At 48.4% G+C, this 26,354-nt stretch overlaps 1 protein-coding gene across 2 annotated transcripts; it reads right to left on the reverse strand.

The window, feature by feature from the left end:
• Positions 1-9,286: 9,286 nt before the first annotated feature.
• On the reverse strand, positions 9,287-25,191 carry TEDC2 (tubulin epsilon and delta complex 2). 2 transcript variants are annotated; one of them, XM_073362890.1, is made up of 10 exons: positions 25,071-25,191; positions 23,186-23,284; positions 22,089-22,144; positions 20,964-21,600; positions 18,440-18,493; positions 16,750-16,834; positions 16,213-16,321; positions 15,867-15,968; positions 12,897-13,111; positions 9,287-9,557 (listed from the first exon to the last, which is right to left on the reverse strand). In XM_073362890.1, exons 1-10 carry the CDS (start codon positions 25,094-25,096, stop codon positions 9,411-9,413), a joined length of 1,530 nt encoding a protein of 509 aa, XP_073218991.1. In that variant the 5' UTR covers positions 25,097-25,191; the 3' UTR covers positions 9,287-9,410. The 2 variants fall into 2 exon arrangements, with proteins under 2 accessions (XP_073218991.1, XP_073218993.1); XM_073362892.1 differs by lacking the exon at positions 18,440-18,493.
• Positions 25,192-26,354: the final 1,163 nt, after the last annotated feature.

Genomic DNA, 26,354 nt, shown 5'->3' on the forward strand with positions numbered 1-26,354 from the left:
GCAGCAGCAGGCTCCCTGTATGTCTGCCCTGGCCCCACACTGCTCCTGGAAGCGACCAGCACCACGTCCTTGTGGCCCCTGGAGAAGGAGGGGCAGAGGGCTCCGCGCACTTCCCTAACCTGTGGGTACCTCCCCCGAAGCTCCCATTGGCTGTGGTTTCCCATTCCCAGCCAATGGGAGCTGCGGGGGCCGGTGCCTGCAGGCAAGGGCAGCGTGCAGAGCCCTCTGCCCCTTCTCCCCCAGGGGCTGCAGGGATATGGTGTCGGCCACTGCCGGGAGCAGCACAGGGCCCTCGGCGCCATGGGGGTGGCAATCCCACGGGCCAGATCCAAAGTGCTGATGGTCCGGATCCAGCCCACGGGCTGTAGTTTGCCCACCCCTGTCCCAGTGCCAAATACACACTTGGTTTGGCATTTCCTTTTTTACCCCAATTTTCCCTTTTGTGGCAGTGCTGTTTCTTTTTACGGTTATGCTACACTTTAGTCATAAGCAGCTACTAGACTAAGTCCTTCTACTGAAGCTAAACTCTCTGCACTACAGCAGGCTACTTTGCATTATGCTGAAAAACTGAGTCATTCCAACATTTGCAACTGCTTCATAGCGATGTATGATTTTAAGATGGACTTTCACTTGGTGTCAGTGGACTAAAATTTACTTCACACACACAAAGACATGGAACCATTGAGACATGCGCCAAGTGTCTGCTTTGGCCACTCTGCTCTCATGCGGCACCTCTTCCCCAGCCTTTCATTTGTCTCTTTAGATTGTAAGATCCTTGGGGCAGGGACCATGTCTTCTCGTGGACCTGATTACTTGTTCACAATGGTTTTTACACGTGTTTAACACTGAGGACTTCCATGGAGTAACTGCTAATTTACACTGGTGTAACTGGGAGAAAACTCAAACCCTCTGTAGTTATACAGCCCCTACAAAAGCACACCATGGTGCGAGTATAATAAATAACAATAAGGCATGAAATCTAGTCAAATTCACACACAGACGTAACTGTCACTGACATAGTTCAGTGTTAATTTAGGAGGCAAAATGTTAACAGTTGTGAATAGACATTTAATCAGGGGATCTTACTAACACCCAGAGCAATTGGGCAATGTCCTATCCGTGCATAGCACTTTACGATTCTATAGGTGTTCTGCCACACTGTGCTGAGGAAACTGTCTCGGATCGGGTCCTAGGTAACCACAAAGGGTTGGTTTCTCCCCTCACCCTTATGTTAGATAGAAGAGGGCCTGTGCTTTCTTCCTATCTTCTATGGCAGTGAATCTCAGCCTATTTACCATCATGCCCTGCCTTTATCAAAGCAAATGTGCTCCGGCCCCAGCTGTTGTCCATACAGACCTGCTGCACACGAAACACTGACCTGCACAGAATGGAAACGTCTGCTGCTGTCATGAGGGGGAGGAGCTCACTTGTGCACATGGAGCAGATCCCAGAGCCACCCAAGCGAACACTGTAGAGGGGCCTAGTTAAAAGTGGGATTGTTTAGTCTGCGGAAGAGAAGAATGAGGGGGGATTTGATAGCTGCTTTCAACTATCTGAAAGGGGGTTCCAAAGAGGATGGATCTAGACTGTTCTGCATTACCTAGGGAGGTGGTGGAATCTCCTTCCTTTGAGGTTTTTAAGGTCAGGCTTGACAAAGGCTGGGATGATTTAGTTGGGGATTGGTCCTGCTTTGAGCAGGGAGTTGGACTAGATGACCTTCTTAGGTCCCTTCCAACCCTGATATTCTATGATTCTATGAAAACAGAGCCACTAACTGGAGAGGTAGACAAAGACACAGTCCTCTAGGATACTTAGAGAGACTGGGAAAGGGGAGCTGGAGAGAGGTCCCACTAATAACACAAAGGGGAACAATGACTCCAAGGGGGCAGAATGGGGGCTGCAAGACTCCATCCTATGGGCCTGTCCCTCAGTAACCCCAGCCCCTGCCATGCTTCCTGCCATGAGGCCCACACGGCTGTTGCTACCTGCTCTAGAGACTTCATGGTTGCTTGGCAATTGCAGAATGGCACTGTCCTCCCCGTGGTCCTGACAGCAGGGGAGTTCCTGCAGGGCAAGCTCAGTCCATGCAGCTTGGCCGGGTGTAGGAGACTTTTGGCCATGTCTACACTACGCACTACAGCGCTGTGGAGGGTTCTGCGACTGTAGTTAATCACCACTCTGAGCAACGGTAGCTAGGTCAACGGACGAATTTTTCCACCGAGCTAGCTTAACAAGAGCGTCTCATGAATGTGAAGTTTTCACACCCCTGAGCGATACAGCTAGGTTGCTCTAATTTTTAACCATAGACCAGGCTGTTGTTGGAGGTGGAACAAGTCCACAGGGCAATCCAAAGAGAATCCCAGGCAGCCATTTTGTATCTGTGCGACTGAAAACAAAGAGGACAGACGTGTCAGCTCCACCCCCCCAGCACCAGGCTCCCCCTGTTGGAGCGAGCTGGTGCTATGTTGTAAGCAAGAGTTTATCACCCCGCAATTCAGCCTTGGTCTGTGTTGCCAGTGGAAGCTGCACCTGCAGTGCTATCCTCCAAAGTTCAAAAATCAGTCGGTCAGAGCTCCCCAAAACCACAAGATTGGCCCCAAAGGCATAAGTTTTGAAAAGAGATGATATTGCGGGATCTGGTCTGGCTTTTGGTTTTTAACTCCCCCTACCTCCCACCCATAGGTGTCACCAGCTCTCCCAGATTTACAGAGTAAGAGGATTTGGGCTGCTGATACTGGTGCTTCTCGCTGCTGCCTGATGGCTCGGAGCCTCCAGCTTCTTCCCAAATCTCAGATTGCCAATTATTTAATGCTGCACCCCCAGCTCCACACTCGCCCTGCCCCTTGTCCCTCATTGTGCCTCTGCTTCTCCTGCAGCTCCAGGGCTGCACCACCTCCTCTCCCAGCCCTGGGGCAGCCTGCAACAGGGTCCCCTTCTCCCCCTATGCAGGCCTAGGGGGGCAGCTCTTCACCCCCACCTTCCCCTTCCCAGGCCTGGCATTGCAGGGGGAGAGGGGCAGTTGGGGCTCTGTCTGCTCCCTTTTATCCCTCTCCCCCACAACTCCTCAAACACCTGGGTGGGGGAAGCTCTGCTTGCCTCCCGCAGTGGCTCTGGTGGGCTGCTCTTCCCCAGAGGCAGGGCAGGCAACCAGGCAGAGGGGTTTGCCCTGGGCATTGCTGGAGCGACTCAAGTCATTGTGAGGCTGGCTCCTTCAGGATGCACCAAATCAATCATAGCACTTGTGATTAAAGGGTGATTTGGCAATCCTGCAGTGGCCTCTACTCCATGCCTCTCAGGAGTCCATGGGACTACACTGGTCCCATGTCTCTTTCATTTATTATAGACTAGACTCATAGGCTAAGGCCAGAAGGGACCATCGTGATCATCTAGTCTGTCCTTCTGCACATAGCAGGCCACAGAACCTCACCCACCCACTCCTGTAATAGACCCCTAACCTCCAGCTGAGTTATTAAAAGCCTCAAATCATGGTTTAAAGCAGTTGTGGGAAACCTGCGGCCCGCACGCAGCCCATCAGGGTAGTCTGCTGGCGGGCTGCCAGACAGTTTGTTCACATTTGCACAGCAGCCCGTAGCTCCCAGTGGCCGCGGTTTGCCATTTGCCAGTGGCCAATGGGAGCTGCGGGAAATGGCGGCCAGCATGTCCCTACAGCCCGTGCCGCTTCCCGCAGCTCCCATTGGCTGGGAAGGGTGAACCACAGCCACTGGGAGCTGCGGGCAGCCATGCAAATGTAAACAAACTGTCTGGCAGCCTGCCTGTGGATTACCCTGATGGGCTGTGGGCTGCAAGTTGCCCACCACTGGTTTAAAGACTTTAGGTTACAGAGAATCCCCCATTTACACTAGTTTAAACCTGCAAGTGATTTGGGCCCCATGCTGCAGAGGAAGGTGAAAACCCCCCAGGTCCTCTGCCAATCTGACCTGAAGGGAAATTCCATCCCAACCCCAAATATGGTGATCAGAAAGACACTGAGCATGTGGGCAAAACCCACCAGGCAGATATTTGGGAAAGAATTCTCTGTAGTAACTCAGAGCTCTCCCCATCTAGTGTCCCATCGCTGACCATTGGAGAGATTTGCTACTCGCAGCCACAGATCAGCTACATGCCATTGTAGGCAGTCCCATCATACCATCCCCTCCATAAACTTATCAAGCTCAATCTTGAAGCCAGTTAGGTTTCTTGCCCCCCCTGCTCCCCTTGGAAGGCTGTTCCAGAACTTCGCTCCTCTGATGGTTAGAAACTTTCATCTAGAGCTCGACCAGCTGTATGTGTGTCCAGCCTAGGCTCCCTGTCTCTCATGCAACACTGCCCTGGAGGCAGAGATTCATCCAAGACTCAACTGCAGGGCTGAGTGCTCTCACTTGCTATGGCATCCCAACAGCACTCTGCATGACTCCACAAACATGGCAGCTAACTCACTGCAGACTGTTTTTCTGACAGTAAGCTCTTGTAGAGATGTGGAGGGAATATGGTCTAGCCATTACAGCACATTGCTGGGAGTCAGGCAATCTGGGCTCTTTCTTGGCTCTTCCAGTGACTTGCTGTGTGCCTCAGTTTCCCCATATGTAAAATACACATACGGGGCAGATTAGGGTTTTGTGGGACCCCTGGGCCAAAGCAAGTGGGGGCCCCTTCCCACCCCTTCTGCCTGCAGTCGACCCACTCTGCCTACCCAGCGCTCCAGCTGAGGAGCCAGGTCGTGGCCCAGGAGAGATTGGTGCACCGGACGGGCAGAGCAGGGCAAGCCCCTGAGCTCTGACCCCACACCCCAGCTGGAGCACTGGGCAGGCAGGGGGAGTGGGGCAAGCCCCCACTTCCTGACCCTGCTCCCCGGCAGGAGCACCAGGTGGGTGGAGTGAATCAGGGTGTGTGGGCATCCATTTTTCCTGGGCCCACCAAATAGACAAGGCCCCTGGGCACGGGCCCCATTGACCCAGTGGCTAATACGCCATTGTACACGTTACACATAGCCTAGCAATATAAGTGAGCATAATGCCTGGAGATCCTTGGAGGAAAGGTGCTCCGGATGGGCAACATATGAATGTTAGGCTGTGGAAGAGTCTAAGGGAAGGGGCTGGATGCTGCACTGCTCGGGGCATCTAAACAAGGCGAATCAAAATACTAGTCAAATGTAGAAAAAGGAACGTTGTGTGGTAAAGGTTTGCAAAGCCCCCACTTGCGTATTTTTTATCACGGCTTTACTTCTATTAAAAGCCAAGTGCATCAAGCAGAGCACAGACCTACTGGCCCACTCTTGTACAAAAATAACAAGTGTTAAAAAAAATCTGGATGTTGTTAAGCACGTAAGCTAAGCTTCCCGGAGAGTTATTGTCTTTTCAGCTAAAATGCTCAATTGGCAAGTATGAGTCATAACAGCATTGTGTAGAAGTGCTCTACGTTTTACACAGTGACTGGGGTAGGCAACTTGGGCCCAGATCTTCCACTGATTTCAGTGGAGTTAGAATCCTAACCACCTTTGAAGATCTGGGCCTAAGTCTCTGTACCGGCCAGTGATGTGGACAAGGCCTGGGCCTTTAGGGGAAAACAAAACTGTCTTCCATCAAGTTACCAAAACATCAGTCTGCTAACATCTGATCGTTAGCAGAGAACTGATTTCTAGATGTTTGATCGCCTGATCTCTCACTGGCCCCAGTGCCATTTCTAATGTCTTTCTTCTACTTGAACTGATGTGACCAATTGGGGCCCCCCAGAAAAACGGGCATCCCTGTGACCTGACTCACTCCATCCACTTGGTGCTCCTGCTGGGGAGCGGGGTTGGGGTGCAGGGCTTGCCCTGCTTTGCCTGCCTGGTGCTCCTGCCAGTGAGCAGGGGAGGCCCCCATGCCCCAACCCCGCTCCCCAGCAGGAGTGCCAGGGGGAGTGGGGAGGAAAAGGGGGACTGCAGGCAGAAGGGGTGGGAAGGGGCCCTCACTTGCTCTGGCCCAGGGCCCCACAAACCTCTAATCTGCCTCTGGGTAAACAGGGCCATTCCTTGTAAATAGGTAGCAAAGCTACATTAAATAGCATTAAGCCCTTGAAATGTAGGCCTGTATTGTTGGGGGATTAACAATAGATACTAATTGTATTTGTCTGTTTACCTATATCTTGTTAGAAGTTTAACAATGTGATCTAATTAGCTTGTAGATGCTAAACTTCAGTTCCTGTCTGTAATGTTTCATTACTATGGTCTATTGATTCAGAGATCAAAGGGGAATATTAACATTTAGATGAAACTAGTGGTGTAATATTGTCTTTATTTCTCTTTGAAGTTTGTAGTAAACTACCTGTGAACTGTTCTAATTGTTAAGTGTCTTATGCTAATCAATGCAACTAGTTATCAGTGTGTGTCTAGGACACAGGGATTTACTTCAAAGCAACAATATACACTGCCTATTCTTCACCCCGGAAGGCCCCTGCTGAGATGTCTTCTCTTAAAAGGCTATTAGCCTGCTAGAGAAGTGTAAAGGAAGCTTTGGGCCTAGTCCTTACCCTCTCAGATCTGCTTAAACTTTGTCAGGGGAAGTTCAACTCACAAGCCTGAGGTCTCCTGGTGTGCCCTGGATTATCCCTGCAAATTCTCATGAAAGAATTAAAACAAACTCTACACATGGACTGCCTATTGCACTATAACCTATTGAACTGTGTAGCAGGGTGGCTATCCTGCTCCTAAAATAGAAGGGGTTAAAAGCAGCCCTGGAGAGGGCAGTGGCTGGGGCCAGCAGATCGAGGGAAGTGATCGTTCCCCTCTATTTGACATTGGTGAGGCCTCATCTGGAGTACTGTGTCCAGTTCTGGACCCCACCCTACAAGAAGGATGTGAAAAAATTGGAAAGAGTCCAGCAAAGGGCAACAAAAATGATTAGGGGACTGGAATACATGACTTATGAGGAGAGGTTGAGGGACCTGGCATTGCTTAGTCTGTGGAAGAGAAGAATGAGGGGGGATTTGATAGCTGCTTTCAACTACCTGAAAGGGGGTTCCAAAGAGGATGGATCTAGACTGTTCTCAGTGGTAGCAAATGACAGAATGAGGAGTAATGGTCTCCAGTTGCAGGTGGGGAGGTTTAGGTTGGATATTAGGAAAAACTTTTTCACTAGGAGGGTGGTGAAACACTGGAATGGGTTACCTAGGGAGGTGGTGGAATCTCCTTCCTTAGAAGTTTTTAAGGTCAGGCTTGAGAAAACCCTGGCTGGGATGATTTAGTTGGGGATTGGTCCTGCTTTGAGCAGGGAGTTGGACTAGATGACCTCCTGAGGTCCCTTCCAACCCTGATATTCTATGATTCTATGGGGATGGCTGATTGGGGAAGTAGCCGCAGCTGGGCCATGCCCCGATGAGAGGCCGATGAGAGGCTCGTTCACCTGCACATCCACCAATGTGATATATGCCATCATGTGCCAGCAATGCCCCTCTGCCATGTACATTGGTCAAACTGGACAGTCTCTACGTAAAAGAATAAATGGACACAAACCAGATGTCAAGAATTATAACATTCATAAACCAGTCGGAGAACACTTCAATCTCTCTGGTCACGCGATCACAGACATGAAAGTTGCGATATTACAACAAAAAACTTCAAATCCAGAGTCCAGCGAGAAACTGTTGAATTGGAATTCATTTGCAAATTTGATACAATTAACTTAGGCTTGAATAGAGACTGGGAGTGGCTAAGTCATTATGCAAGGTAACCTATTTCCCCTTGTTTTTTCCTACCCCCCCCCCCGACGTTATTGTTAAACCCTGGATTTGTGCTGGAAATGGCCCACCTTGATTATCATACACATTGTAAGGAGAGTGATCACTTTAGATAAGCTATTAGCAGCAGGAGAGTGGGGTGGGAGGAGGTATTTTTTCATGCTTTGTGTGTATATAAAAAGATCTGCTACACTTTCCACAGTATGCATCTGATGAAGTGAGCTGTAGCTCACGAAAGCTTATGCTCAAATAAATTGGTTAGTCTCTAAGGTGCCACAAGTACTCCTTTTCTTTTTGCGAATACAGATTAACACGGCTGTTACTCTGAAACCTCTCCTTTTTTAATAAATTTTAGATTTAGTTAATAAGAATTGGCTGTGTGCGTATATTTAGGCAAGATCTGAAATATTTTTTGACCTGGTGGGTAATGTGTGTCCAATCTCTTGGGATTGGTAGAACATTATATATGGTGAATAAGGTTTTCAATAAGCCTCACTATATAGATGTGGGCACCAAAGGGTGGATTGCTTAAAGTGAACTGTATTTTAGCTTTTTGATAACCAGTAAGTTATTACAGAAGCTGTTTGGTTACTGCCAGGGTGAATTTAATTATAAGAATAAACTGCCAATTTTGGAGATTGTCTGCCCTATTCTTTGCCGTTTGCTCTGATTGAGCAATCTCACAGTGGCCCCTCCAGTGACCATGGTCACAGAAGGATAAAATAATGGTGTGGGGAATGGTTTCTGAAAGGAGGGGGTGGGGACTGAGCAAGGGATGATGGGGACTGAAAGAGACCATTTATGTAAAATGCTTTGAGACTCTCAAGCAAAAATTCCCACTATCACAACCTAGGTTCCCTCTAAGCTGCGTGGCCATGCAGCTGCCTATTAAGCCCCACACAGGGGCTCAAGGCTGCGGGGAGGAGAGATGCCTCTCCCCCAGCATGGACCTGCCCTGCCTGTACTTTCCACAGCTGGGGGAGAGTAGCCCCGCCCTGGGCCTGGCCCAGGCCCACTGGAGCATCACAGCCAGGGAGAGGCACCTCTCCCCCCCTGCCCCAAGCTGCTGCAGCGAGAACTGCTCCATGTTTTACACAGTAACTGGGGGAGTCCTCTCTCCCCCGCCCTCCACCCACAGCCCTGGGGCAGCCCACACGCCCAACCCCCTCATCCCTAGCCCCACCCCAGAGTCTTCACCTCTAGCCAGAGCCCTCACCCCCTGCACCCATCCCTCTGCCCCAAGCCTGAGTCCACTCCTGCACCCTGAACCCCTGATTCTCAGCCCCACCCAAGAGCCCTCTTCCCCAGCCCTGATCCCCCTCCTGCACCCCAAACCTCTCTACTGCCTGCAGCACCTGAGTTTTCCATGGACATCTCCCATCTAAGCACCCATGTGGCTCAGCCCTTCTTAGCTAGTTGGAGCAGACAGGGTCACAGTTGGAGGTGATCCAGGTCAAGGACTGTACTATTCGTGGTAACCTGTTGGATGGTAAGCCCCAGGTAGTGGTACTTCAAAGCCCTTGTCTTCAGTACCCCTTAACTCTCAGGTAGAGAAGATGATTTAAGAAAGAAATGGAGTTAGCAACCAGCGTGAAATTTAATTTTGTTTGTCAGGTGGGCAGAGGGAAAAAAATTACTAAGAAAAGTTTATTTCTGGGCTTGGGGACAGCCGGCAGGACAGCAGGCTGGATGCAGGGTCAGTCTGGCAGCTCATCATTCATCAGCACAGGGAACCGCTCACCTCCTTCACAGAGTTGGGTGTAAACTGCACGGTACAGAGGAGATGGAGAATCATCACAAGGGAGCCTGGATTCCAGAATGGGGAGAAGCTCGGCTATCAAGACCTGGGTGGAAGCAAACAACGCAGCAGCAGGTTGAAAGACAGAGCACGTTTCTAGGACCTCCCAGTGGTTGTATGAAGCAGCAAAGGCTAGGCAGGGCATTAGGGGTAATCATATCCAAATTGCCGAAGGATGGATTGTTTTCGTCAGATGTAACTATCAAAGTGTCCATTCTCTGCTCATTGGAGATGCACCACAGAGTAACCCACAGTTACCCTAACACGCCTTGTAGGGCAGCATAGTACAGATAACGCTACTTATCTTTCACCACATATGGCTATACCACTCCCACACAATGGCCTCCAGAGCTGTCTGACCCTCCACAAGTCACTGACCCTCTGTGTCTCAGCCTCCACCCATTACAATGGGAATGTCTGAGCCTTTGGAAAGAGCTTCAGAATACACTCATGTACAAAGCTATGCAAATGGCAGGTCTGAAGTACTTGTGGAAGTGCTAAAACAACAGCTGCGTTCACACTTCTCCCAAAGGGGGTGACAGAAGCCCCCTTCCACCCTTACCACTGGATTAATTTAAAACTAGACTAGTTCACATATCCAAGAAGATATGGAAACAGTCCTGCCTCACTGGGCAGAAGGGCAATGTGACCCCACAGGATTCTTTAATTTCTATAGTTCCTGGCATTTCCACCACCTAGGCCCCAGCAGCAAATGGTTAGGCCTGGGCCACAGACATGTGGGCACTGGCAGGTTGGAAAGAGCCAGTTTATGTTGCACTCATTTGACTCACCCTCTGCAAAGTATTTCACCAATCTCGGGACTCCAGAACTCACCCTACATAAAGCATCTATCTATTTAGAGGGCAGTCACCCGCATAGGCATGGGAACGTGGGGTGCGGCAGGTACTGCGGCACCCCCAGGTTTCATGGTGAAAAGTTTGCTGGTGCTGTCAGAACGAAGCTAGCATTATTGTGCAATTCTTGAGAATCCCAGAGCTGTGCTGCACTCATGTGGTATGAACCGTGCTTTTTCACATTGCTTTTGAATACACACAGTTCACAGGTTCATTAGCTGGCTTTCCGCATCCCCACCTTAACAAGTGTTCCAGCCCCAGTGGTCACCCTGATATCTAGGCAGGAGGTTTCAACCACCATTCTAGATAGGGCACAGGGACAGGCCATAAACAGAGGCCTGACGTTAAAGACAGGACTTAACCACAGGAAGGTCTATTGTATGACAGCAGGTGCAGAGGGATTTGCCAACAGCCAGGGCATGCAGTTAGATAACAATAAGGACATGTCTACACTTGCCATTTAAAGCGGAAAAAGTCCCTTTTTTACACAAAAATCCTGGGAGCATCTACACTTGCCAATGACTTTTTGCAGTGAAACTCAGAAGTTTCACTGCAAAAAGAAAACCACCTCCATGAGAGGCATACAGCTCTTACCGGTGATGCTTTTGCGGTGATGTGCAAGTGAAGACACGCTATTCCTGTTTACAGAACTTTTAGCTTCCGCAGGCTATCCCACAGTGCCTTGGTGACCACTCTGGCCAGCAGCTCTGCTGCTCTGATGCCAGGTAAACAGCCATCCACCCCTCCCCCTGTAAAGCCCCAAGGACTTTGAAATTCCCCTTCCCGTTTTCTTGGCAAGTGCTCACTTATCTGGCCAGGTGACAATGCCTGCTCCACAGAGCAAATGATCCCCTGCTTGGAGCAATGCTGAGCTACTGGATCTAATCAGTGTTTGGGGAGAGAAGGCTGTGCAGGGACCCGCGATCAACCCCCCTTGACCGTTTCCCACAAGACCTATCATCAAAATGGAGAGAGCTGCACCGTGGGATAGCTGCCCTCAGTGCGCTGCTCTCATCAGGGATGGAAGTGCTGCAAATGTAAACACTCTCTGATGCCTCTGGAAGTAAGTGAGTACACAAACCAGTGCTCTTCCTTCACCAGTTCACTATCCCTGTTGAAACTGACAGCACAAAAACTCTGCAAGTGTAGACATAGCCTAACTCTCCCTTTGCTCATGAGGGTTTCCTGCTCTGCTAGAGTTTCTTTTCCAACATGTCCCTCACTCAGCTCAGGTGACTGGCATGTCAAAGTGCAGCTGTAGGATGACCAGGGGATGACTTAATGGCTAAACCCCCACACTTCACCTCTGGGTGCAGGGCTCTTAGCCCAGTCTGGAGGTTCTAAGTGAGAGTTCAGACCCGGGGAGTTGAGTCCGTACGGCTAAATCACTGCAAATAATTCAGGGCAATGGGCAATCCTTTGTGCTGAAGGCACCCAGCTCTGAGCTGGTGTGGAGATTGATCTCTCTTCTCATTCTTATTTGTGGTCCAGCAATGTCAAGGTCAATAGCAGGGCAGCCTGAGACCAAAGGAATGTGAGTATAGTGCTCCTCTCTGGCCCCACGGGAGGGGCTAGACTGCTGATAGGTAGTACAGGGGAAGATCATAACACAGGTGCACAACTGAGGCAACAGCTGCCATTCGGGTCTCTAGCTATTAATGTGACAAAGAATAGACTAGGATGATGTTCTCCCGACAACAGAAGTATTAAGAAAAAACAAAACAAAACAAAACCCAAACCCCTCCCTCAACAAACTGAAAAAAGAACAAAGTCTAATAAACATGGTCTAGTTCCTGCAGTGTTGGTCCCAGGATATTAGAGAGACAAGTGGGAGAGGTAATATCTTTTATTGGACCAGCTTCTGCCTGTGAAAGAGAGAAGTTTTTGAGCTCACACAGAGCTCTTCTTCAGGCCTGGGAAAGGTACAGTATTCTGAGTGTCACAGCTAACACAAGGTGGAACAGGTTTCAGAGTGGTAGCCGAGTTAGTCTGTATCAGCAGAAAGAATGAGGAGTACTTGTGGCACCTTAGAGACTAACAAATTTATCTGAGCGTAAGCTTTCATGGACTAAAACCCATTAGCACAAGTAGTTAACGACTGGAGAGGTGTTAACGGGACATTGCCTTGAATGGTCCCCTTAAATACGTGTTAACTACTCATGCTAACCATCTGTTTAACTTCGCTGTGACTGTCTGAGTACAGTTTTCCAACCATAACGGAGAGCTCTGTGTAAACCCGAAAGCTTGTCTCTCTCAACAACAGAAGTTGGTCCAATAATTGCCTCATCCACCTCCTCTCTCTAACGTTCCAGTTCAATCAGAAGTTATGGCCTGGGTTATACAGGAGCTAAATGGATGACCACAATGGTCCCTTTTGGCTTAACAACAAATGCATCTTTGAAATGAATCCGAGGGTGACAGGACATGCACATGCTGAGCAAACCCCCGGGCTTGGGAACAAGCTTCTACTAGAGCTAATTGTGCTGCTGCTGTTTCCTGCCCCCCATCATGTATTTCTGCTGTTGAGTTACCTTCTGTATGTCGATTTGCTGGCGCAACATCACCACCTGCAGTTTCAAGGTGGCCATGTCCCTCAACTCCTGGCAGCTGGAGTAAAAAAGGAGAGGGGTTGCCAGGACACCTGTGTCCCCACATCTTCGTCCTCTGAGTGGAGCACAATCTGCAGGGGAGGTCCCCGTTCTGTGAGCACAGTCTGCTGGGTATACCGCCATCTGGGACTCCGCAGCTGTTGGGGCGGGAGGGTACAAATAAAAATCAGCAATTTCCATTTGTTCTTCCAGAATTTTGGATGAATTCAGTGTTCATAAAAATAAAAAATGCTGGACTGGTAGTTCTATATACAACCAGGCACAGGCCAAGCTTCTGCTACACACGGTGGCCAGTGCATCTCCCTCCTGACTTGCAACCTCCCTTACTAGTCCAGTACCAGGCCCTTTCTAAACAGAGACTGATAATGATTGTGACAAATTGTTGCAATGGCTTCAATTGCGACCAGAGATTTAAATCCTTGACTCCACTAATGATAAGGATACAATGATGTCACAGGCGGTCATCACTGTAATAGAACCTGTGAATTTTTCTATGTATTTCAACTTGACCATGAAGACAGTGAACACTTGCGTAAACAGGAAGCGATCATGGCTTTAAAATTATTGGCAGCGTCAGCAGCAGGGAAGGAGTCAAAGTGGTTGGAACAGATGAACCCCTGAACAGTAAACAGGACAACAGCAACAAAATACAAGTAAAATGGCAAAATTGAGCAGTGATAAACCCCAAAACATTTCATGAAAGTGGAGAAAAATTTTACATGTCAGCTTGATTTTACCAGAAAAAACTAGTTGTGACAAGCATCTGGAAAGTGCAACACATAAGCACAAATGAGGGGCCTTAGAAGTGGAGGAAAACAGAACACAAAACTTCAGAAAACAGTTACAGAGCTGTTAAAATTAACAGAAGTCTTTTCCTTACCCTTGACAATCCAACACTGAGAAGATTTTTAATATGCAACCTGCTCTAGTGAGACCAGTTTTTAAAAGTTTTACTTACCCAAGGTTTTTTTACTATGACATTCAAGAATTAAAAGAAAAGTTGCAAGCTTTTGAAGGAATCAGCATTGTACCAGATGAAACTACTGATGCTGAAGACAGATATCGGCTTAATATTCTTGCCCTCCCCTTCCCAACCAGCAGTGACAATGTGGATACTTCAGCTGAAGGTGAACACAACAAGCTGGAAGGGTCTTTGCTGAATTGTGAGGTTCTGGAAGCAGTTAATTTTAAAATGGCAAGCTAGGCAATAAGGGAAACTTGAAAAATTCCCAATATCGTTTGATTGCAGCACTGCAGTTGTGACAGATAATGCCACAAACATGGGGAAAGCTTGGGGTCAAGACTTGAAACCTTTGTTTTTAAATGCTGTACATCTGACATGCATGGCACATTTGCTTAAGCTTTTGGCAAACTGTGAAGGAAAATATTTTAAAAAGTAAATGAAATAAACCTGCTTATCCCGCAAGGAAAGCGCGCTTTCATGTGTTTTTAATGGAATAAGGGAAAAGTCTTTGCATCCCACCAGCCCCAGTAATAACCAGATGGAACAGCTGGTTAAAAGCAGGTCTTTATAACCTTGCACATGCTGAGGATTACATTTTGTGGGGTGTGGTTTTTGTTTTGCTTTGTTTTTACACAAAGGAGACTGGTCAGAGCAGTTCAGGTTGAAGAGATTGTTGATCTCTGCCAATCTGAAGCAGTTATTGAAGAATTGGAAGCTCTTAAGAAAACTGTATCCCAAATCATGAATACTCTCATGATTTACGAAGGGCCCACAGTTCATGCTCATCAAGTAAGAAATGACATGTGCGATCTTGCGCTGGAGGCCAAGAGCTGCACTGAAACTTGTCAACACCCAGCAACAAAAACTGCACTTTTAGAAAGCTCAAAATTAAGTTAGAGACTAACAAATTTATTTGTTAGTCTCTAAGGTGCCACAAGTACTCCTTTTCTTTTTGCGAATACAAACTAACACAGCTGCTACTCTGAAACCAAAATTAAGTTGTATATGGAAACTTACTCAATCTCCCACTTTTGCCCATCCGCTAACGCTTCTTTCAGGGCATGCAATGTATTTCAGCTACATCAAGCAAAACACCGAAACATTTTTAAGGCCATGACATTTGAAAATATCCCACTGTGTGTAGACAATATTCCAGCAAATAGAGTATATTGGGCTTACTGAGAAGCATTTCAAGAACTGAGCAGCGATGATATTTTACAGGTCTGGAGAAGCATGAAACCCTGATTTCCAGTTCTTGCAGTGGTTACCCTGTGATGCTTAGCAGCACCAGTCAACAGTGTGGACACAGAAAGATCATTCTCATCTTTAATAATGTGCTCAGGGATGAGAGATGTCGCATCAAAAGTGACACACTCAGTATATAACTTGGAACAAAATCACAGCCGCGTGTAAATTGAAGTTAACCAAAAAGGATCACAAAGTTATTTTATTAGAAAAATCAAACACTTTCCTGTTATGGTTGTTTGAAAAAAGTATTGTACAAAAATAAAAAATTCCAAAATAGCTTACTTTTGCAAAAAAAATAAAACTATATTGCATTAAATTCTGTTTAGCAGAAACATTACACTGTTCGTGTTAATAAATGCATATTTATGTTCACATTCCCTTATTACACAATTATTTTGTTGCTGTGACCATAGCGTGAAATTAATTTTCTTTTTACTGTGACTGTGCTGTGAATTATGCATAATTTTACTGTGACAAAATCATATCCATAATACTAGTCCAGTCTCTTTAATCCACCAGTAATATTAACACACTCAGTCCATGAGTTCCCCCTCCCTCAACTGCATCTTTGACATTTTATCTAATAACATGGGTCTCAAGCTAATCATAAGCACCAAACTATTGCTCAAACAAGACAGGCTGCTTAGACACTTGACCAGTATAGCAGATATTGGCCTCACCTGCACGCAGCAGCTGTAGCTTGTGCAGACACTGGGATGCTGTGTCTTGCAGGCCTTCCAGGGTCAGGAGACATTCATACTCTCTCTCCCAAGTTGGGTAGCCTGGAGGGGAAAGTTAGCAACTATGAGGTTACACAGAAACATCACGATTCAGTAATTCTGTTACTTCCCAACCCCACACCAGCAAGTGATAGGTACCATATCTGACTACTCCAAAGCAGTGAATGGGACTATCACCTGCCCCTTCCATTGCTCTGGTCTCCTTAAGCCACAGACAGCTGAGTACACCTGGTAAGACACAGGCAGGTGGGGAAATAATTTGAGCTACCATTAGTGCATTTCTTACCTGTGGTCTCAGCTTCCATGTACTGGCTCAGGAGAGAACATGCATCACGCAGGACCATCACCCCCTCTTCTATCTCTGCAGGACTAAAGGCTGGTGCAGAGGAACAAAACTTACAGCAGTTTAAGGAGCATTTCCTTTAGACCCAAGTGCTAGCATGGCAAACCCCTTCCTTCGGTCACCACCCTCACACCCAGGGCTGAGTTCTTTGGGATTCCAGGACAGATGTAAAGGGCAAGCAGCACACAAGATGATGCTGTAGAGGATGGAGGTGGTGTGGGGGGAGAAAGGATGTCTAAATGTGTTGTTTACTAATGGCTTGGTTCATCTCCATTAAAATACCCAAGTTTCCGCGAATAGTGAAGATCTGCAGTGGGAATGGAACTCTTTCCACGAGCTCTGGACAGGAATCTTTTTGTTACAGGCACAGCTCCTGGGAGACAGGGTACCGCTCCGATGATTTGAAGAGGATGCCCATCAAGCTGCACCATGTGGCTGCATGCCATCATTTAAAGGGGCAGGAGAGGTAAAAAAGGATACGGTCGCCTGCATTCTCTCTAGAAAGCGACTCCTTGCAGCAGCTGTGGCTGAGCTGCTTTGGCACAGGTGACACTTCTCCCACAGTCTGAAAATTCAAGACAAACCGGGGGGGGGGTGGTGTTAATACACGCAGAGGCAACAGATATTCCTGTACATGGCACAATATTCCCCAGAGCACCTGTGTGATTTCCACCAGCTTCTCCTTAGATGAAAGATTTCCAGGGTTTCTCTAATTCAGCATGTTATGGCAGGACAGCATGTGTGGGAAGAGGTGTGATGGTGCCGCCTCCACTAGGGTGCTCCAGGAACATTAAAATGGATATCAGCAAGGTGGGCAGACAGGTGGGAATCTTGTGTTCAAGGGGTCTCTTGGGAACACAGAGCCTTGTACAAAGAATGGGGGAGGAGAGCGGACAGTGGGATATGTTCCACTTGCACAAGGTCTCCATAATTCTGCACTGACCCAACCACCTACAAGAATATGGCCACATGAGACTAAGTATTTCAGCCACGCTCCAGAAACCTACTGCAGAAAATGAGGGATAGTAGCAGTACATTTAAAATAACTACCCAGTATGTGGCTGGCTGACCCATGGGCTAGTGTGCCCCATTACTAGATTAAGTTTTAACTCTGTCAAGATGAAACATTTTAAAACTGCAGCTTTCAGAGGAAAGTTATAATGAGAAACAGCCAGGTTAATGGAATAGGAAAAAATAGCTAAGACCCTGTTAGATGCATTTCCCCTGCAAGGGAACTTCGGGAACGCAGAGCTAAACTGGTAGGTTATTTTCACTTTGCCATGTAAGTTCAAAGAAGCAGTAAAGGAACTAAAATTGCACAGAAAAATCAGAGAAATCTATGTACTTGGCTAAGAGATGACTAGCAGGTGGCTTGATGATAATCTGCAAGCATTTGAAAGGTGCCAATTCCCAAGAAGGGGAGAAATTGTTTGGGACACTACACACTTGCTAGGTGCAATGTTAGGAACAAACGTGTATCTGGCTCTGAATTCAGATTGGAAATTACAAGGTTTCTAGCCCTCAGGTTTCTGGAACAACCTAACTAGTTTAAGTTGATAAATTCACAGATTCACATGACAGGTGGCCTGCAACAACAGGGGACTGGACTCAGTGACTCTTCGAGTTCTACTTATGCTGAGCATCAGGACAGGTGTTACCCCAGTGGGTTCTATTAAGCTGTGGAATGATCTCCCAAAGGAAGTGGGTCAGAGCCCCATTGTTTGGGATGTTGAAAATCAGACCAGCAAAAGCACTGGGACTGGCAGGGGATGGTCTCTAACTTCATGGTGAGTATTTGCAAATACAGTTGCACCACTGTAAAGTTATATACAGGCTAAAGACCATGACTTTCCTTGGAATTCTTCATATTTTTAAAATGTTGGGGTGAATTTTGCAAGCTTTCGTGCCCTTGGAAGCGACAGCGTACCGTCACTGGCAGGCTCCATGCAAGCTCCCATGCACAGCTCTGCCAAGGTCCCTCAAGTCTGATCTGCAGCAATCCCTGCTATTCCAGTCTCAGGCTTTCCACACAGCTCTGCCAATGCCCCTCAAATGCTACAGCATCTTTTAGGCTTCCTCTCCATCAGGCTGCAAAGCCCAGGCCACTCCCTTTACACCTCCCCCGCCACCAGGAAAGAATCCCAAGTAGGGCTGGTGGTGATAGCTTTACCTGGAGTTCCTGGAATAGGCTTTCCTATAGGGAAGCGGTAGCTTCAACGAAGACCTGCAAAGAAGAGAGTCTTCAGTAATGACTGCCAAAGCGCAGCAGAGCAGGATCAGGACACTGCACCCTGTTCCTAATCTTTTATTTGAGGATAGTGATGTCTAAATTTGCAATGAATTTAGTGCTGGTGACAGGCACCAGCCTGACTGCTCTGGAGACTGAACTCTCCATGCATCGAACAACTACCGCACCAGCCAGAAGAAGCATCCCCCAAGCTGCCCAATCAACCATCTCCAGCGAGCCCTGAAGGAATGGGAACTGCACGGCTCAGAGTGACCACTGAGCAGCCTGAGAAGAGCCACGACTACCCATCACCATCACTCTGAGAGAGAGGGGGGCTGGCCACCTGGAGCTGAAATGCTCTGTGCATGTGTCCAAACCCCATCGCAATCTCATCCCACAAGCTGGAACACAGACTTGGAAGCAGGATCTTGGCAGCAGACCAGCAGCTGCAGGATTAAGGCTGCCCAAGCTAAAGGGAGCTGACACTGCAGGCTGATGAGGGATGGACACAGTGAAATCTCTCACTAATGACAATCATCATGGCTGTGCCTAGCGAGGCTCAGCAGCCCCAGCAGCATTGCTCCAAGGCAGCATCAGGGACATGTGAAGAAGTGGAAGAGAAATGGGGGGCATTTTATCTTTCCCTTCCTCATGGCAGAGACTGGGGGCGCTGAATTGTGGAGTGGAATCCCTCAAATTACTTTTGCAAAAACCTGGGCTGCCAGTTAGTTTAGAGCTAACTAAGCACCTGCGCACCCAGTAAGCACTGCAGTGTTGCATTAACGAGGATTTTAAACAAATAAATTGGCATATTCAAATTCTGGTTCCCCCAGCAAAACTAGGTCTCCTTGTGCACACTGCATTGCTATGTGAACGGTGTTATCTTTTGCCTTCATGCAGACACATGAGGCAGCTAAACTGTAGCAGCAGCAGAACTCATAGCTGCATTTCCTGGCTTGGGTGCAAGTCACATCTGAACTGCATTGCTCCAATAACAGTTTTTGTAATTCCCTTTAAAAAAAAAGTTATATATTAAAACAGTGATACTCAGACCTCAGTGTATCAGGGGCCAAACTACTGATCAACATTACCCAAATGAGCCACAGCTGTGTGACTCCATTGGTTCATTTACTATTTTTTATATATATTATTCTCACAGCAAAATGAATGATCAAGTATTATTTTATCAACTACAATTGGTTAACATAGTAAAAGAATCATGATTTAATTATTAACCAATCCAAGTTATTAACCTATCACACAGTGTTTTAAAATCACATGCTGCAAAGAGCCACAGGGAGACACATTAAAGAGCCACTTCCAGCTCATGAGCCTCAGTCTGAGTATCACTGTATTAAAATAAGACACTGATTGATTTGATTTCAAAGCCAGTCTGCTATTATCTGACAGTGTTCTTATTGGCCAAAATTTTCCAAAGCACCTAAGTGACTTAGAAGAATATGTTAAATCCAGGTAGAATCTTCCCAGGCTGTAGTGGTCACTGTAGCGTATTCTTAAGAGAAACACCTCTGTACAGGTCAGGATGCTCTTCATTAATCATATGTTTTTGCAATACATCAAAGGCACCATCCTTATTGGGATTAAGTCTATGTCAGCTTTGCTAAGTGTGAAGCCATTTTTGGGGAGTATAAAATATGGCATTCAAAACACTTAACTGCCAAAAAAAAAATAGGATCTAAAATAAAACAAAGGTCCAAGGGAATTTTACTAAGCAAACTTTGCAAAACAGTCACAGCTGGTCTAAGAAACATCAATCCAAGGGGTTATTTTTATTAAATTTGGTTAAAGTTATACCTAGGCTTGGAAGGATTCACTTTTTAATCGGTAAATGTCAATACAGGTCGATTTCACCATAGACATTCAAATCAGTGAAAAAACACTTCCATCCATAACAGAAATTTACAGCTAGGCAAAGTAAGAAAAATCCTACTTGAGAACTTATTAGAGTTAGATTGATGGCTGCTTCCTTTGTATATTTTGACATGTGATTTGACAATTTGTGTTTTAACTATTATAAAGCTTTAACCTTTTGAATCTCAGTATCTTCCTTCATAAAACAATTAGTTTGACCCCCCCCCCAATAATTTCCCACAATTGTGAAAATTTAAATTGATAAATTTTAAAAAAAGTTTGAAACCCATAAATTTTCACAGTTGCACAAAATTAAGTCAAGAAAAATAAAAAAAATCTTCAAAATAAACATTGGTATTATTCATCAAAATTATAAAAACAACAAAAACTAAATTCTGCCAAGCCTAGTTATAAGCATCTAAAATAGGGGTCTCCTTGGTAATTCTAAAGGCAACACTGGGGGCAGCAATGACACAGAACTAGGCTCCGGTGAATGCTGGGAAAGATCAGCTCCTGTGGGGATGAGCTAAAAAGAGAAATGGAGTTTGAATACTGAACAAACTAAGATTCCTGGTGCCTGCTGATGAGAACGTACCCCTTTTCCTGGAGGGTGAATGCGCGGGCCATGGTACTCCCCACAGGGATATCTCCTACTGTATGGCTCTGTGTCACTGGAGACTCTGCCAAGGAACCAGGACAGTCATTCTCTGGTTCGACTCCCTGTAGGATGACAGCTACCGAGTTTTCGGCACTAGCAGAGCCTCCAAAGGAAGAAGAGCTCTGCTGCAGGGGAGATCTGGGTGAGCCAGATGGTTCTGACTCTTGCTGACTCACACTGGCAGCTGGCACGGTCTTCCTCGCTTGTTGGAGAGCAGCCCCTTTAGTGGAGCCCTTCCCAGCCACCTTTGGAGCCCTGGAGCTCTGGCTGGTTGGTGCTTTCACAGGATCAGTCCTGTAGGGAGCTTTCAGCATATAAGCAGAGAGCTTTTTGGATGAGACAGCCTTTTTGCACACAGATGTCTCCTTGATGGTGTTAGGGACACTCTCTTTAGACAAGGGTGCCTGCTGCGTTCTAACAGCGCTGGTAGCAGGTTTCTTCTCTGCTGCCTTCTTTCCTTCTCCTAGGGCCTCCGAAGGATTTCGCAGGGTGCTTTTCCGGACTCTTAATGCTTTCTCAAGGGCTCTGTTCAGCAGCTCCAGCTCCTCCAGTTCCTTGGGTGAAGGCTCACTCTCTACAAGAGCAGAAGGTGTATCAGGAAGCCATATTGAACAAGCCCCTTCCTTCCCCATTCCTCACTACACTGGCTCACCCCTCTGCATTTCTCAGAGGAGCCATCATCTATAACAAGGAAGCAGAGGGACTTTTCACTACACTCCTGCAGTCTCTGCTTGGCAAACTCCTGAAAGAGTCAGGATGGATGGCAACCGTGCAGGACCTGACATCTCTCCGCAGTGACCAACCCTTCCACAAACAGGTGACGTTCACAGACATCCCTTTCAGGCTTGCAGATGTGGTGGCAAGACCCTTAGCTGGATTCTGCTCTCAGTTACCAAGGTGTAAATCCAGATTAAATCCATGGAAATCAGCAGAGGCACAGAAGAGAATCAGGCCCCTTGTTAGCAGGGAACATCAGAGGGAATTCCCAGGAAGCAGCTTAGATCATCAACGGCCAGACTGAGCACAGACGGAACACAGAGACGGCAAGAAAAAAAGCCTCACCTTGGTCACCCTTTGGGCCATTCTCCGGCTTTGGACGCTCAGGAGTTTGCACCTTCCTGGGGAGGAGGAAACACAGACAGAACACATGAAGGGTGTGACTGTACTCTGACAGCCAGGGTTAACGATAGCTCACCCAAGTGCCCCCTATCCTTCGAGCAGGGCCTGGCCAGCAGGAGAATTTCAGGGGACACTAGACAGCCCAGAGCACACACACAACCCTTTAGTCAGTCCCCCCTTCTCTCCTGCATCCCTCCCACCAAGTAAGAACGCAGGGAGGCACCGTTCACTGGACAGTATTGCATTGGCAGAGCTCGGGGTGAGAAAAGACACAAACAGCAGGAGGTGCTTCAGGTCAGGACTGGGGCGGGAGATATTTGCCTAAAGCTTCATTCAGGCCAGCAATACAGACCAATCCCTTCACAAGCACAAAAAGCTCATCCATGGAAACAGAAAAGCACAGCTCTTGAGCAGGGAATTACCTGGTACTGGAGCAAATAAAAGGGTTTTATTATTGGCTGCATGACGAGCACAAGGCTGCACCCCATTAACAGGAAGTCAGAATGCTGGGAAATCAGCATTGGAATGCTGAGGATTTTTTTTTTAAAAGCAGCTTGTGAAAGAATATGCACAAGAACAAAGGATTCACGACCACAAGACTTGCACACCCTGCCATGATCTGGGACACCAAAGGGGACCCACTAAGGGAAGAAGGAAGTAGGTTTGTGCCCACTTTCTTTTTCTTCCTTGTTTATGATGGACAAACAACCCCACCCCTTTATGAACTTCTCTAAGAATTTTTTTTTCAGCTTGTATTCTTACATTAGACATCAAGGTCTGCCCTGTTCTTCTAAAAGACTCTCTGGACAACCAGAAAGCTATTAGCATTATGACATCAGAATCAGTATACCAGTGAAACACAATTAGTTACCACCCAGAGTCTTGATGGCAGAGTTGGGAATAAAATCCAGCTCTCCCAACTCCTGCTCCTGAGTTTTAGACACTAGGCTATGCTCCCTCCTTACCTCTACAAGACATTGAGCAATGCAAGTATCTTGAGCAGCTTTTCAGTCATCTTTTACCACCAACTGACGACTCACCAGTCTCCAAGAAGGGCCCGACATAGGGTTAGATTGTCCTCTAACTTCTTCTTTTGCTCAGCACAGTCTTCCAGGGCCTGACTGAGAATGGAAACCAGCCTGGAAATGGAACCACAGTTAGATTTTCCTTTCATCCTATTGCATGACAAATGCCATTGCCTCCTGCTTTGCATGCTGCCTTACCAGCAGGGCGAGATTTTAACCTATCTGCATCCACCCCAGCTTAGGCATTTGGGGAAACATTGGACTGGCAGTCCTTCTGGGTGGATTGAACACAAATACAAAACATTTTATCCCTAACAACAGTGCTTTGCTCCTCTCCAAGGACTGTATGAACCTGAATTCAACCTCTGAGGCAGTGTGTGATCTTTGGTACATCTCTGAATCTCTCAGGGCCACTGGAAGGATCAGGAATAAAACCCAGGAGTCCTGGCTTGCAACACACTGCTATAACAACTAGGAACACTGCCTCTAAGGCAGGGGTCTCAAACTCATGGCCCGCAGGCCTCCAGCAGTTTTGGGGCTGGGTCTCTTCCTTGGCCCCACCTGCTGCCCCCAGGTGCTCCCCCCACCAGGCAATTTAAAATGGCCCGGGGCCCCAGCAATGCCGAGCAGCATCTGCTAGCCCCTCCCTGTGACGGTGCTATGCCTCCATGTACTGCCCCTGCGGCCAATGGGAAGCTGCAGGGGCAGTGCCTGGGGGCAGTAGGCACAGAGGCTCCCCAGCCCACCCCACCCCGGAGCCCCAGGTAAGTGCTGCACCCCTACTCCCTTCCCACCCCTAAACTCCCTCCCAGAGCCTCCACCTCCTCCCCAACCTCTCGCCCCTTCTGCACCCAAGCTCCCTCCCAGAGCCTGCACCCCAATCCCCTACCCCAGACCTACCCCCCACCCAAACTCCCTCCCAGAGCCTTAGGCAGGTGAGGAGCAGACTTTTTTTGGGGGGCAGGTTCTGGGTGGCATGAGTGACACTATTGGCCTGCTGGGAGGATTTGAGGACTGGTACTGGCCCTAGGGTAAATTGAGCTTGAGACCCCTGGACTAAGGCTTCCCCAGGCAGCCCTTCTCCACCCCGTACCCGTAGTCCTACTGAGCGAGGAAGGGCTGCAACATCTGGCTCTATCAGCACGCACTATTCGTTAATTCTTTGGATACAAAGGACTCCACTCCAGCTGCAATATAATACAGCCCTCCCCCTTCTCTGGTGAGGCCCTACTGTCTCGGAGTAGAATTACAGCTTTCCTTTTTAAAAAGGTTCTCATCTTCAGAGGTGTGGAGAGGAGTTTGGAAATGTGACCAGAGGGCAAAGAACCCCAAATTCTGTATTTTTAAGCCAGTCGCATGATTTTGAGGCCTGGCTCATGGCATTTCAGCGTTTGGGGATAGCAATACTGAGTGAGGGGGAGACGAGAGCAAGGCTTTTGCTATAAGCCTTCAAATGCGAGGGGAGGGGAGGGGGGAGAGGAGTTTGCGCCTCCCCTGCGGGGACCTCCACAGGGATTAACGGAGGAGGAATACAGCTATAGTATAAGCAGAGGCAGCTCTTTCCCCCCCCCCCCCATATCCCCGCTTGGGTGCGCAGATCCCCAAGGCCCCCCTCCTCCTTCCTGGTGCAGCAAGAACGCTCCATCCCGATTCAATCTACATCGGCCCATCCCCCACTCTCCATGGGGGACCCCAGCTGCCCCCCCAGGAGCCTGCCAGCCCCACTCCCACCACCCCCCTTATACCGCTCCCTTGGGGACCCCAGCCAGCTCGCCCCACCCTCACCCTCACCCTCACCCAGCGAACCTCACACCGAGGCCCGGCCCTGCCCACAACGCTAGGGAGGAGAGGCGGCCCGGAGTGCGGGGCGCCAGCTGTGCGGGGCCGCACACGCCCCTACCTGCGGGCACGGCTGGCCGGCACCATGCTGCGGGGGAGGCCGGGCGGAGCCGGGTCGGGCGCGGGTCACCCCTCGCGCTCCCCGCCGCTTCCTGCAAACTGCCGCCGTCGCAAGCCCCGCCCCGCCGGGCCAGCGCCACCTAGCGCAGGCCGGGCCCCAGCGGCGCGCTGCCGGGGCGGGGGCCAGCTCAGCCGGAGCCGCGGGGAGCAGGGGGCTTGGCCCGGCGGCAGGGTCAGGGTCACCGTCCTGCAGCGTGGTGTCACGGGGATCCACCCAGGGTACGTCTACACGGGGGCCGTAGGTAGGGTGACCAGATGTCCCGATTTTATAGGGAGAGTCCCGATTTTTGGGTCTTTTTCTTATCTAGGCTCCTATGACCCCCTGTACCGATTTTTCACATTTTCTGTCTGGTCACCCCACACGTAGGGGAGTGACTCCGAATTTACTGCGCTACAGGTTAGGTTGATGTAAGCTGTCTTGTGGTCGTGGCAGCCACTATAAATACCTCTGAGCCCCAGTATCAACTCCCTTGCCTGCCCCGCAGCGTAGAGCCAATGTCGATCTAGTTTGGGGACCACTGGTCTACACTGACACTGCGTCGCCCTAACTGGGGGGTGCGGAGGAATGTCCGAGGGCTGCGGTGGGGCCCAGGTCAGCCCCGACAGGGGGCAGGAAGTCAGCGCCATCCAGCCCCTTTCTGTCCCTAGCTCTGCTCCAGCTCCACTCCCAGCTGCAGCTCCGGTCCCGGGCCCAACTCCACTCCTGGCGGCAGCCCCGGCCTCTGCTCTGGGCCCCAACCATGGCTCCCAACCACTGTTCCCGTGGAGGGTGGCACAGACAGTTTCCATTACAGGTAAGGAGGGCGTGACCGGAAAAAAATTGGTGTAAAGTGTGTTGCTTACGTCGACTGTTACTAGCTTTCAGGAGTTCACAATACTCTACGCTGGCAGTACAATGGAAGCAAGCACTCCTGGTGAGATCACACCATTGACAGTAGGAGCCAAGCACACATGAGCAATTTAATGGATGAGGTGGCTTTATGCCAATGTAAGTTGGTCAACATAATTTTGTAGTGTAGACGTGGCCTAAGGGTGTGAATTTTAAAATGGGTTGGTTAAACCACATTAAAGCCCTGTGTAGGTGCTCTTATTTGGAATTAAAGAGGTCTTAATTCATATTTAGCTTAATTCATTATTGGGTTTAATACAGTTTAACTAATCTGCTTTAAATTTACACCTCTAGTTAGTTGGGATTAATTTTCCTGAGAGTTTCCTTGTAGACAAG

This window comes from Lepidochelys kempii, chromosome 10, assembly GCF_965140265.1.
Source record: "Lepidochelys kempii isolate rLepKem1 chromosome 10, rLepKem1.hap2, whole genome shotgun sequence".
Lineage (NCBI taxonomy): Eukaryota > Metazoa > Chordata > Testudines > Cheloniidae > Lepidochelys > Lepidochelys kempii.

Bases quoted from the DNA above. Each gene is read 5' to 3' on its own strand.
- TEDC2 (XM_073362890.1), bottom strand. From the start codon at position 25,096: ATGGTGCCGGCCAGCCGTGCCCGCAG. The intron at 16,322-16,749 runs GTATCCTTTTTT...AACTGCTGTAAG, and splicing joins TAGAGAGAATGCAGGCGACC to TTTTGTTCCTCTGCACCAGC. The intron at 9,558-12,896 runs GTAACTCAACAG...GCTTCCACCCAG, and splicing joins AGCAAATCGACATACAGAAG to GTCTTGATAGCCGAGCTTCT.